A 14,314-nucleotide genomic window follows, 5' to 3' on the forward strand; every position below is an offset into this window, starting at 1 on the left:
AATGCATAATGTAACCACTTTCAGTACTGTTTAATAGCACTTTTTCTTCAGAAGTTAGAATTGTTCTTAAGTAACTCTTTTCTTTTATTAAACACATATTTAATAAGCGAATTCAACACAAATAAAATTACTTAACAACATAATAAGCAGGTTTCTTAACTACTTTAAGACTAACATTAATTAGTATTTAAAGTAACTCAACTGAGGCAGAAACTGAATATAGCTCTGGAAAAACCTTCTGGAAGCATGTTTCTAGATAGTTAGAAAGTGGGTAAATAATTTTGTAGAAGTGAATACAGTAATTTAGTAAAATTGAATACAATAATTAATATGAGACAAAAATACCTACACCAGTATAAATGTTTTGGTTTTTGCTTACTTATTTGTCTTAGTATATAATTACTCGTGATGTTTAACAAAATTTTATTTCCTCTTTTATAAAGTGAATAAATTTCATCTTGCGTCTTCTTCACCGTCCACGGCCACAGACAATTGAAACATTTTAAACAAAGTTATTAAAAACGTATTATAAACTTTTATTAGGTTTGTCATAGAATACACATGCAACATAATTCTAAAATAACTCTTAGATCACGAGTAAATGTGTGTAGGAACGGTACATTTTTGAAAATTGTCACCAATACTGTTACCGTTGAATTCAAAGAGAAATTAATTTCCCCACAAGCAAGTGAGGTTTTTGACAAATTTTCAGTTAGTCATACAATTTTTAAAATACCACAGCTTACAAAGCACTGAACAAATTACAAAATCGTCATAAGAAAGTGACGCAGTTTCTTGGCTACTATATCTAAGTTTGGCTATTATTACAAGTACTGTCTATTGGTTATTTTGTACATTCGTATTCTAAAACTAGGAAGAAATTGTTAATAATATAAAATTTCAACATTTTATATAATTTTACTGTTTTATGCTTTCTATTATTTTGCTTGCTGTGTATTAAACGAAATAATAAACTAACTATGGAATTTAAAATAATGCAAATACTTGTGACTTAATTAAACTTTCATTCGATACATTTTTTAGTGTTTTGTTGTTGCTATTTGAACACGCGTACAATTCTGCTGCATGACTTCTTACATTGTAATTACAGTTTGTCAGTTGTCAGCACTTGTGAAAAGAAGAATGAAGTGAATAAGTGTTTGTGTTAGGGTTATCTCTACGTTTTCGATTTGTTGAATATGGCAGCCGAAATTAAACCTGCTACGAGTAATAGTGGTGATAAATTTAATTCTACAAAAAAACCTGTACTTTTGTCTAAACTTGAAGGTTGTAACGATGATATTAATCAAGCAATTATAATACCTGGACAAGATGGTGTGATAAGTGTTTCAGATGACAGGTAAAGTTAGGCAGTCTCGATGTCAAAGTTCTTATTTATTGAATAGTTGACTTTTTTTTTTATTTTTGGAGGCCTATTTTACGTTGAATTATCATTATTTTCTACCTTGTGTAGTATTTTTTTCTGTATTTTGTGTGTTGTTAGCTTAATAACCATTTATATTTTAGTTGTTTAGGAAAATACATTTTCTACAATTTTGTTGTAAAACTTTGTGGGTTCATGAAACAGTTGAATTATCTTTATTGTGTAAAATAAATCTATAATGATTTTTTTTTTCTGTTTGTCTATATTATTTGCTTGTAGCTTCATTACAGTTTGGTTTTTATCATTTATTTCATTTGAAACTATTTTATTATGTAATAGAATAACAAAGAAGTGACAGTTTAGCTTCAGATTGGGCCCTACCAGTGTTTTTGTAATATCGGGTATTCATTTTTTTTTCTCGTAATTAGATCATTTATATAATACAGGCACATAAATGATGTTAGAATAACGTTACATAGTTATACAGGTTACTTATAATTCATTGTATGTATTATGAATAATATGTTTATAAATTTAATCCAGACTCCACTTAATATTCACACAAAAATTATTCTTGTAATTCATGCCGTATAATTATAAATTTTCCATTATTATGAATGATCATGTAGTTTTTATGTACCAGAATAGTATTGAAACCGTACTTTGTGGTTTTAACATAGGCCTTTCCAGTGTGGAAAATCATCTAATAAATTTAAAATACAGTACAGTTGCTTTTTAATTTGAGTAAAATAAACTTTCATTGTATTCTGAATTAAGTTTATTAGCATATCCATTTTATAAATAAATATTATATATATATATATATATATATATATGTCAAAATCTTCACTAATATTATGTTCTGTCTTATTGTCAAAAAAACATATTGATGAAGTTTTTAATGCCATATCTTAGTGCGTCCATGGATCATGTTTTCTTAATTTTAATTGTTTAATCTTATAGATTTAAACTATAAAATAATAGTTTAATAATAAACTCCATTTATTATTTTCTTAATGTTAAGTTTTGCAAAAATTGAAAGAATATTAAAAAATGTTTTTAGAACAGTCCGTTTCATTATTTTTTTAAACTTTATTTTAAAAAAATTATTTTTATTTATTTCTTAATATGATTAGGTCTACATCAACTGCTGCTTTCATAAATATGATACTGAACCTATCAAAGAAAAGAACAAAGGGGTGTCTTGTAAATAATTGGGTGTTTTATTAGGAGATATTGTATGAAATAGATTTTTACAAATGTCACAGAGGTTAGAGTATAACAGTATCTGGGATGCTAAAAGTGATTGTAGGCACGTAAAAAGACCATTTCCAGAAAACCTTAATCTAAAAAAACCCAGGATTTATAAATTGTTGACCATATCTACTTCCTGAACATTTTTTATGTTTTGTAAATGGAGGGTTACAAAGATAGGAACTAGCCATGCATTCATTTCGCAAAAAGGTGCATTTTGTGAAATTTAAACCAGGTGTTTATAATTCTTTTTGGCAAAGAAAAAAAAAGAAAAACTTGTATAGAAATTACAAGGATAGACAGGAAAAGACTGACTGACAGACAATCATTGGCATTTGTGTATGTAATCATTTTTAGATTAAGCCTCCTGATATCCCAATCTTACTAAAAATGAATTCTTACCAAATTTCAATTTGCAAGGGTATAATTAACAACTATGTATATATGAACTTTCACAGCACTAAAAATATATATATACAATAAATTATGTATGTACGATATGCAGAGTTTTATCATTTATGCTTTATATATTTATATGTCATTAGGAAAAAAACACCAAGTGTGATGAGATAAAGTATGAAATTTTCTCAGTCTTGCTGACCTAATTTCCAGTTACAATTGCAAAATCATTCAAATAAACAAATGATATTGTGCACACAATATCAAAAGAAAATAAATCATTCTTTTTTTATTAATTATATTTTTCTTATTTTACTAATTTATATTTACTCTAATGAAGTAGTATAAATAGCACTGTAATAAAGCTTTAATGGCAGTTGTAATCTGCTTGGCCATTTATACATCAGGCAATAAAGATCATTTGATAAATTTTTCTATAAGAAGTAAATCAATCAGCTTAAATATAAACTTGTTAAAAGTTCCAAAGAGAAAAAAAAGAACATTTATTACACTGATATATAAAGGTATGTGATATAAATATGTTACTTAGTTTATTATTATTTTTTTTTATTGACTAGTTTGTCTTAATTAACATCTGATGTCAATTAGATGAATGAGAGCAGTATATTATATGAATAACTTTCATTTATAGTAATGAATCTTGCTGCTATTAATTTTTATATGTTTATTTGTAATGTTTTAACATCATATGTGATTTGAAAAAACTGCTGTATGCCTAAAAAAATCTTGTTCAAAAGAATTATTCTAACTCATCATAATTTTTTTTTTTTACAGCAGATTATTTTTGTAATGTTTTGTAGAGAGCGTAACATTATTTTTTACAGTGCTCTAAAGTAGTTTTAGGTAATTGGAGAACTATAAATAAACTTGTTTTTAACCAATTTTACATATTTGTAATGCAATTTTTGTAGTTTTGTATAATTACAGCCATTGTAAATTAACATAAAACTATAGTTTTATTTGTGAAAAAGTAATTAAAAATTGCCTACTATTGTCTTTTTGATTATTAATGTATTTTAAATTACATAGAGTGGGATTTTTAGGTACTAAAAAAGTTCCCAACAGCATATACTGATTTGCACCAAAAAAAGATTAATCTTAATTCATATATGGAAAATTATTGAACATGGTTGGTGTTTTACTTTACTTCAACTCGTCAATTTCCATGATATGTAATTTACTGGCTTAACCAAACTTATTGTCCTGTTTTTGTTTAGTAGTTATTTTTACTCTGAATTTGTAATGATAAATGATTTTGTATGGTTAAAAAACTTGTTTTAATTTGATTTATTCACTATCTTATCATTGTTTAGTAGTCCTTCCTGTCTGTTCTGTTACTTTAGTGTTGTAAAATTTTTTTTTTTTAAATTAATTTTGTCATTTGATGAGTTCTGTTACAAGAACATTTAAGCTTTTAGTTGATATAAGGAGTAAAGGAATAGAATTTTAAGTAAAAGGAAGTATATGGTCTGGATGGATAGTTTATGGAAGAATTAAAAGCTACTTAAAGAGTGAAATAAAAAAAAATAAATTAGGAAGAGGAATAAATGCATCATTCCAGAACTGATTTATGGATCAGAAACGTGGTTGCTAACAAAAGAAACAGTTGAAAAATGAAAAAGCATAAAGAAGAATGGAAAGCGATATATACTGAATGTAAGGTGGACAAACAGACAAAAATAATAAGTGGATAAGAGAACAGACAGGATTTGATGATGTTGGAAGTCAGAATAGTGCAAAATAAATGGGTATGGACTGGACATTTAGCCCAAGTAAAGGACGATAGATGGACTAAGTGGATAATGGAATGGATACTGTATGAGGGACATAGATGTTGAGGAAGATCAGAGAGGCGCTGGATGGACAACATTACAAGGATAGTAGGAAATAATTTGATAAGATAGGCTCAAGACGTGGAGTTTGGTGGAGGCCTATATCAACTACATGGTGTCAGTGGGTGAACGCGTCTTCCCAAATCAGCTGATTTGGAAGTCGAGAGTTCTAGCGTTCAAGTCCTAGTAAAGCCAATTATTTTTACAATGATTTGAATACTAGATCTTGGATACCAGTGTTCTTTGGTGGTTGGGTTTCAACTAACCACACATCTCAGGAATGGTCGAACTGAGAATGTACAAGAATACACTTCATTTACACTCATACATTTCATCCTCTGAAGAATTATCTAAACGGTAGTTACCGGAGGCTAAACAGGAAAAGAAAGAAGGGTTGAAGAAGAAGAAGATTACATAGAGATCACATTTCATATTGATTACACTGTATAGACATCTTTTTTTGTTATTACTTCATTACACAAGCTCAAAACTTGTTTGTAGGATTATGAAATAGGAATTTTGTAACATATGCCTGACTGGGATGTAGTCGTTAATCTGAGTCTGAGCTAGCTTCATTCATTGTTAATCTTCTTTGACTTCTTCAGACTACAGATTTACAGTTTTATGCAGTTATATATGTTTTTATGTATTTAATTTTTAACTACTACTATGTATAACATGATTTTGGGTATGGCAGTAGTCTTTGAATATTTTCAACATTTCAAACAGTGGTCTCTGAAGAAGCTTGCTATAGCAGAAAGCTAGCTCAGATTTTGGCAAAGTTTTTATCAATAAATTAGAATATACTGTAATCAATTTAAAAACTGTTTTTTTTTTTTTAACATATTTATACCAGAATTCAAATGTTTAGTTATACAAATTTAAGTTTTATTAAACTTTAATGCATTCAGTTACAGTTTTTAAACATTGTCATTTTATGTAAAAAATTTCTTTATATAGTTAATTTGTTTTGCAACTACATTTCTTGTTTCATTTTATTAAAATAGAAACGAATACACATAATATTTTGTTCCTGAATTGATTTAAAACATAGTACAATACTATTTTATGTATTTGTGTATATATATATATATATATATATATATATATATTCCCCAAATCTTGGAACATGTTAGATCATTTATTTATTTGTGGTTGTTTCTTTTTTTTTCTGTTTTTGTATCTGTGCTGTACCTCTTCACTCTTCCTGATAGCTCTTTCGTTTGTTCTTCAGAGTTCAATTGTATTGTTCTTGTGTTTTGGCACCTCTTGGAATCTTTATTTCATCTTTTAATATTCTCTTTATAATTTCTCTTTCGCTTTTAATTTCTTAAGTTATTTTAGGTCTTCTTGGACTTTGTGTGAATCATTTGCTGTTAGTTTTTTTACTTTAGAAGAAATAAACAAATTTTTAATGAAACTACTGTTATTCATTTTAAATAAATGGCAGTAAAATGCAGTTCATCTTTTCCTTATCATGTGACAGTTTTTCAGTTTTAGTATAATTTTTGTTGCCGGCATCAGGCTTTCATCCGGAGTTCCCGGGTTCGAATCCCAGTCAGGCATGGCATTTTCACACACGCTACAAATCATTCATCCCATCTTCTGAAGCAGTACCTAAAGGTGGTTCTGGAGGTTTGTTATTTGGAATTAAGTTTACCTCATTATATTGAAATTTAGGACAAAATTTTTCTTATAATTTTCCTTTCTTTCTTACTTCCTTACGAAGTAAAAGTATTGTGATTGTGAAATATTTTGTTTTTCATATAAATAACCATTTGGACCATCCTTGAATCCAATTTGACTAGTTTCGGCGTGACATTTGTACGTATGTATATATGTGCGTATGTATCTCGCATAACTCAACAACGAGATTAGCCTTAGGATGTTGAAATTCTGGATTTAGCACTATTGTAACATCTAGTTGTACACCTTCCTTTTAGATTGCAATCGAAATTAAAATTAAAATTTTAATTAATGAAATATTTAGATCTTAAAGGGAAGGCACATCGATTCAAATTGGACTTCATCCACTTTTGTTTTTTTAATTTAAATACATTGATTTAATAATTATTAAACCGCGATTATAAAAAAAATTTACAATAAATAATAATTCATTGATAAAAAAAATGAAAAAAATTATTAGTGAAATAAAATTAGAAGTAAAATAAAATAAAAATAATAGATTTGGTGAAACATTTAATTATTTAATATTAATTGAAAATTATAATTTAGGATCTTATTATTTTTGGATTATCTTAGAAAATTCTTATAAAAATTGTACATTTATTTTTTTTAAATATTTTAATTAAATATTTTATAATATATTTTATATATATGTAAAATACATTTTTGAATTGTATTAAATTTAAAGTGATTGTTGGAAATTTTATTTTCCCTTGTGCGTAATATGCAGAAGATTTCTGGTGTGTGATATAAATAAAAGTTAATAATAATTAAACTATTCAGTTTAGTGAACTCATGTATACTGTTTGCAAATATTAATTTTGACCTTATGGTGTAGAATAATTAGTTTTTATTAATGGATTATTTGGTAAACAATTTATTTAAAAAGTAATCAAGGGACTTCTACTCTTATTTAATATTTCAGGTAAGATTGTTGAATTAATAATTGTATTAATATTTAATGTTAATAAAAACTAATATTTTAGCAATTTTGTAACCTGTCCACTTTTATTAAAGAATTGGTGGAGGATCGTATCTTACTTGCAAATGAAATAAGTTTAAATGAAGTGCAGCAAAAATGTGTATATGTAATTTAATAGATGTACAAGTCATGTGGTGTCCACATTAGATTTTTTCTAGTAGACCATTGTTCCATTGTCTTAGTGTTTCTGCCGCATTGAGAGCTTTCGGCTTTATCATAATTTTATACTGTCAAAATTTTGAGTTCCATGATAAAGATTGTTTGTTGGATATGTTTTTTGTTAGCTGAAAAGCTAATTCCATTTATTAACTCTGTTAACACTTTTTTATCTAAAACAAATTCTGACTGATTCAAGATATTTGAAATTTTCCACTTTTTCCATATTATTATTTTTACTAAGGAAATTCAAGCAGTTTATATCATTAGTCAAAATTTTTGTTTTCTCAACATTTTTTAGTCCTGTTTTAGCAGCTTGTCTTTTTATTTCTTTATATATATATATATATATATATATATGTGTGTGTGTGTGTGTGTATATATAAATCTTTTATAAGAGAAGAAATCTGCTAGTGTCTTAATAGATCTAACAATAGGTTTTTTCATAAAGTGTTTGTTAACGTGTAGCATTTTATAGTAGCGAAACATGGGTAGTAGGAAAATCAAAAAGGAAAAAATAAAGAACTTTGAAGTCTGGTATAATCAGTAAAGATAATGAAATATGGGTTTACATAAAAATCTGAAATGAAGATGTCCTGAGAAGATGGGAGAGTAGCAAAGTTTATGGCAAAATTTTATAAAGAGATGAACTAGGTTGGAGAATCATCCAGTTTTAATTTGGTATTAGAGGAATATGAACATAACTGTGGATATGGTATGCAGTAATTAAATTGAGATTATAAGATTAGTGCTGAACGGAAAGGAATGGAGTGTAGCATCAAACCAGTCAAGGTCACTGATGAGTGATGGCACAATAATATTTATAAACATAGTGTGCATTTTATTCACACATTGTCATTTAATACAGAACAAGGAAAGAATATGGTAGTATTTATTTTTATGGTTGTAATCATTTACATTTTAATTTATTGCTGTGGTTGCATAATTTTTTGTTAACAAATACAAATATATGAACAGTTATATGTGCAATTTTTCATTTTGATGATAGATAACACCATGGCTACAATGTCAAACTTATCTTAAAATACAAAATTAATATTTCCATAAATAAAAATTAAGTATTTCACTAAACTTATTTTAATATAATGGTTATTTTCACCGATGATTGTTTCTTTGAATAGCATGTTGAATTATAATTATTTTATAAGGAACAAGTTTTTCACAATAAAAAATTTAAACAATCTGACACTGATGTTTATTAATCAGTCTGAGGGTTTTATGAATTTGTATCCTATTTTTATAAATGTTAACACACATTTATTAATGTATGTTGTTACAAACTGACCAAAGTATATATTAGAAATTTCTATTTCTGTTATAAGAATGAAAAACACTCATCTGCTTTATACTCTTGAGGTTTTCTCTACAAATTGAACATATTTTTGTTGAAGTGGACCAAACTACTTATGATCTGTTGTGTCACCTTTCAGTATAACACTTTTGATTAAAAACAGTTTTAATTTAAACTATTTTGTAAAAGTATTTGAGTTTTACTGTGTTGAAACCTGTTGTTTCAAGATTATGCTTAAAGCACTATTAAGTATTGCAAAATTAAAGGTATAATAATTCTTGATGCGCCAGTTTTTTTTTTTTCAGAACTGGTTATTAATTTATTAATAATATATGTAAATTGATTTTTATATTGTTAATAAATTAATAATACATATATACACACATTTACAATCACAATGTCAATATATACAATCATAATGTCTATATTTAGATAATAACATTGATGTTTGCTTAAAACTCTTATGACACTTTGGTCTTTGTTTTCATTAAACTTAAAGAATGGTTTTAGGCATAATTTATCCAAGCAATTCCATTATTAAGGTGCAGGCAAACTATTTTTAAGAAATCAGTGACTTATATGAAAATTTTTAGTAAAAACAGTTTTCTTCAGTAGGCAAGTGACAATTTTTTTTAAAGAGCTCAATCTTTATACTGTTGAAATATTATTATTATCTCTAACTGCTAAGAGGGCTTGTATTTTCATATTATTTTTGTGTTTCATACAAAACTGAAATAAAAGCGTATTGTTTCAATGTGTGTTCATCATGTTGGTTATTTATTTGTATTTATACACATGAAAGGCAGAACCTATTATAATAGAAATTTGAAAATATCTTATTTTATCTAGTCATAGCAATTTGTGTGATTTAAATCTAAGTTATGTGCTATTGCTAAATGTCTTACTACTCACTCTGTATGAATTAGAAAAAAAAATTGCTGCAAAATGTTTCTCTTTCATTTGTAACTGGAAAGGGGGGTAGCAGCTTTACCCTTCTTTTGACATAATGATTTTCATGATTTACTAACTAAGGATAAATTTCATTGGTGACAAAGCAAATGAAAATCGCAACAATTTCTGTATTTGTACAAAATAATTTTTAAATTTGACTGAGGTTGCCATCCCAATAGTAGGTGAGTTGGTACCTGAAGGAACATAGGATAGTTTATTTTGTTGATGCTTAATGAAAGTACTCTTGTACCTTTTATTATATAAGACATTTTTAGATATCTCAAAAAGGGGGAGTTCTTATGATGAAAAAGTTTTTCTCATATCTATATGTTATGGGTTAGGTTATATACATGTTAGAAAAAGTTTGTGTAATTTACACTGATTTAAGTTATTAGATCATATACAAACATTCATATTTACATTCTACTTCTTTTATTGCATTTATAAAAGGAAATGTCAGTGTTATTTTTCTTTTTCACTCACACTATAGTAGATATTTTAATTATATTTGTTACACTTAATATATTGTCATTTTAAATTATTAGAATAAATACAAATAAAAATTATTATTTATACAATGAGTATAAATGATTTTTTTTTAATATTACTAAGTATAAATAACATTAGTAATAAATTCTTCAGTGTAAACGTATACTACACACTGTTATAAATGCGTATAAAAATATTGTACTGTGATGTAATTAAAAACCTTTACATTAACATCTGAAGTAAATGTATGCATACTTATGTATTAACCAAACTGAATTGAGTTTATATTTAGAAAGTATATTAAGTTTTATTCTTCACATTGTATTATATTTTATAATAGTTTAAATGGTGTATAATTTGTATGTGTTTTCTTACTTTATAATTCGTTATTAATTAATGAGTTTACATCTCAAATGTTTCCTTTTTTTAAATGTTTACCTGAAGTGATTCTGTTAAGAATGATTCAAATAATAGTTCGAACTGGGCTTTATCTGATAGTGAAATATTGTTTAGATTTTCACAAACATTATAGATTATGTAAAGTTAAATGTTTGGGTATAAACATGCATCCAGCTAAAATTAACTAAATTGTAAATTTGTTTAGAATTAGCTAGCATCCGTATCATTGAGTTGATAAATATTTAATTATCATGGCTTAGGTGTATATTGCTAGGATTTAAGCATGATATGATTGTAATTTTTTCATTTGTCTTATATACGTGCTGCACGTTTAATTTTCCTAGTAACCTCTAGTAAACCAAACAGTATGCCAACCCATTGGCATTACATCAGAACCCTTGTAACATTATAACATCTGTTATAATATTTTTTTACTAATCAGATATTTGCAGTTAATTAATTATTCAATTAAACAAAATATGTTTTATAAATTATTCAGATTTGAGTTTAAATGTGCTGCATTTAACTTTTTTTGTCAAGTCTACTGCAGCTTGAGATGGTTTGATAAAAACAATCATTGATGTTTAATCACAATGATATTTGTAATTCTTCCCACCATTATTCATTTCAGTGAAAGAAAGTATTTCAGTCTGTTATCATGATACTCTGTATGGTACAATACAGTTTTATAACAGTTTTTATTAAATGTTACTTTCAATAATTTTAATATACCCTGTGTTTTTTTTTTCCAATTGGTTTTAACAATTAGTGATTCTGTTGTGAAACATAAACTGGGAAACCCTTAATTAGTTCCAAAAAAAAAAAAAATAATCAGCAACATATTATATATAACCTTAATACAGATAACCCTGAGACAGAGATGTTGCTCAGAAAACAAGTAGTGCTACAGGCGTTAATGTAAGAACAATTTTTTATGTAATAAAGAAAAAAGTTGCTGGAGAACTTGTTAGCTCTAAAATGATTGGAAAGCATATGAAAACCATTGGAGAGTAGTACAGTTTTACTAAAACCACTATCAAAAAAAATTTCATTCATTTTATTTATGTAATGAGCTTTCAGACGTGAACAAAAAATTAAATAACTTGAATACTGATTTTGATTTGCCAAATTTGTCTATAAGTACATTACATCATGTTTTAAAATCAATGAATTTTTGTTTCATGACCAGAAAAAATAATTCTTTATTGATTGAACATGAAGATATTTCATAGGTTAGGAAATATTTAAGAGAAATTATGTAATTTTGTGAAGAGGGTAAGACCGTTTTAAAACTTGGGTTAATAATAGACATGTACAGGGAAAGGTATGGATGAATAGATACGTTTAAAGAAATAAAGAGCACAAAAGATGCCTTTATGAAAAGTCTGTCAATTGGAGTGAAAACCCCAGCTGGAAAAGGTAAACAATTAATAGTAACTGAAAGTGGGTTTTTGAGTGGTGGTTTATGGGTTTTTGAATCCAGATCTTCCCAATGCACTGTACTATTCCCTGAAAACTGAAAAAATTTCAAACTCTTCAACAGCGATTGAAAAGTCAGAAATTGCTGGTTGGTTAAAATCAAAGAAAATCGCTACACCAAAGACATGTTAAAAGTAGATCTTATAAGATTAGCAAAATCAGTTAAACAAAAATATATTCATTATAAAATAAATGAAATAGCAAAATTAAATTTTGCTAGCATGGAGAAAATCAATATGCAAAACTTCTTGGAAATCAAAAAATACTGCCGCCAGAGCCTTTCCAGCTGACAGTTGAGTTTTGGCTTTAATGGGTGCAGTTTCTCCTTTTGTGCCACTCCATACTTGCCTGTTTTGATTTTGGGGTGTAATGGTGCACCCAAGTTTTATCGCAGGTCATGATTCGATACAAAAAAAATTCCTCAGCTTTGTAACTATTCAACAACCACTGGCACACCTCTAGCCAAGAAACCTTCAGAGCTTTGGTAAGAAGGCGAGAGCCCCATTGTGATGCCACTTTTTTAAATCCAAAATCACCAGTAATAATTGCCTGAGCACTGCCGATGCTTATTCTGATCTCAGAAGCAATTTCTGCAATTGTTTATCAACAGTTATCCTAGATAAGGAGACGAATCATGAGAATGTTTTCAGCAGTAGCACTTGTCCTTGGGCGACATTGGTGACTTTCATTTTCAACTAGTTCTTGTCTTTCTGAAAGCTGCTTATGCCAGTGATAAACTTCAGTCTTTATAAGTTTGTTGTCCCCGAGCTATGCTTGAAGTTTTTTCAAAATTTCAGATGGTTTTACACCCTCTGCCGTGCGAAATTTAATAATACATTCCATAACATGCGATGATACCTCCTCTTCTGACATTCTGATACTGACTAAAAAAAAGTAGTTAGCTGGCTTTCTAAGAGGTGGGATCCCCTCCTGACATCGCTATGTACAACACTGAAAAGCCACGCCCTCTCAATTAGCCATGCATCAATGACAACAAAAATTCCGGTTTGTATTTGATTCACCCTCGAATTACTTTTTCAGTTAAAACAGATCACATTATCAAGCTCTCATTACTGATCTACATGCTGATTCTAAGTCAAGATTAACTGCAATAATCCATTTTAAGACTTTTAAAGACTTCATTAATACATACCTTCACCCACAAACACATAAGTGAACACCATTTAGCGCCCTAGGTGTTTTAGTTTACTGAAAAGTATTTATTGAACTTCTATCCTTTTGCAAAAATATTTGCTTATATGACTGAAATTAATTATTAGGAACTTATCTTTATGTCTGAATAAATTTTCTACTGGAATTATTTTTAAAACTTTTTGTACTGTATTCCCATTTTACCTTATGCATGATTTACATACACCATATGATTTATATTAAAGATAATTGAAATCTGCACAAATTAAAAAAAAAATTGACTTTCAGTAATCTTGTTTTTACCTTTTTTATAATTGATTTGCTTCTGTTGTGTTAAATTTTTTAGTGTTATTTTTACTGTTTGTACTTTTCTGTACTTTATATTCATAAATTAAAAAGTTCAGATTGTTGTTACTTTGGACTCTTTATTAAATGATACTGAAACATATTTGAATGTTTTACATGTCTTTGTATATTTTTATTTTAAGTTTTAAATGTTGTTATAGTTTTGTATTTGTTCCATATGTGTTGAGTATAAATTTCAAATTACTATTTTATTCACTATACTGTGGTTTTTGTTTATGGAATTATTTGTACAGCTGTTATCAATATAGACGAGTTAGATTTATCCAATGCATTTTCTATGTGTTATTTGATTTTATATAAATTTACTTAAGAATACTTCAAGAACAATATGTAAATATAAGTATAAAATTAAAAATCATAATTTCTTAATCTCCAAGCTTATTTGCAATGTGGGCATCTTATACTTTTAAAAATAATAAAGCAAGACAACAACCAAATTTGTTTTTTTTAAA

At 27.3% G+C, this 14,314-nt stretch overlaps 1 protein-coding gene across 1 annotated transcript in view; it reads left to right on the forward strand.

Moving 5' to 3' along the window:
• The first annotated feature begins 1,095 nt into the window (after positions 1–1,095).
• The window catches only part of Wdfy2 (WD repeat and FYVE domain containing 2), a 55,492-nt gene continuing 42,273 nt past the window's right edge, over positions 1,096–14,314 (forward strand). The window contains exon 1 of the mRNA XM_075355396.1: positions 1,096–1,360. Within this exon, the coding sequence (XP_075211511.1) occupies positions 1,200–1,360 (161 nt within the window). The 5' untranslated portion in view covers positions 1,096–1,199. The remainder of the gene's footprint in view (positions 1,361–14,314) is intronic.

The sequence above is a fragment of the Lycorma delicatula genome, chromosome 2 (assembly GCF_047948215.1).
Source record: "Lycorma delicatula isolate Av1 chromosome 2, ASM4794821v1, whole genome shotgun sequence".
Lineage (NCBI taxonomy): Eukaryota > Metazoa > Arthropoda > Insecta > Hemiptera > Fulgoridae > Lycorma > Lycorma delicatula.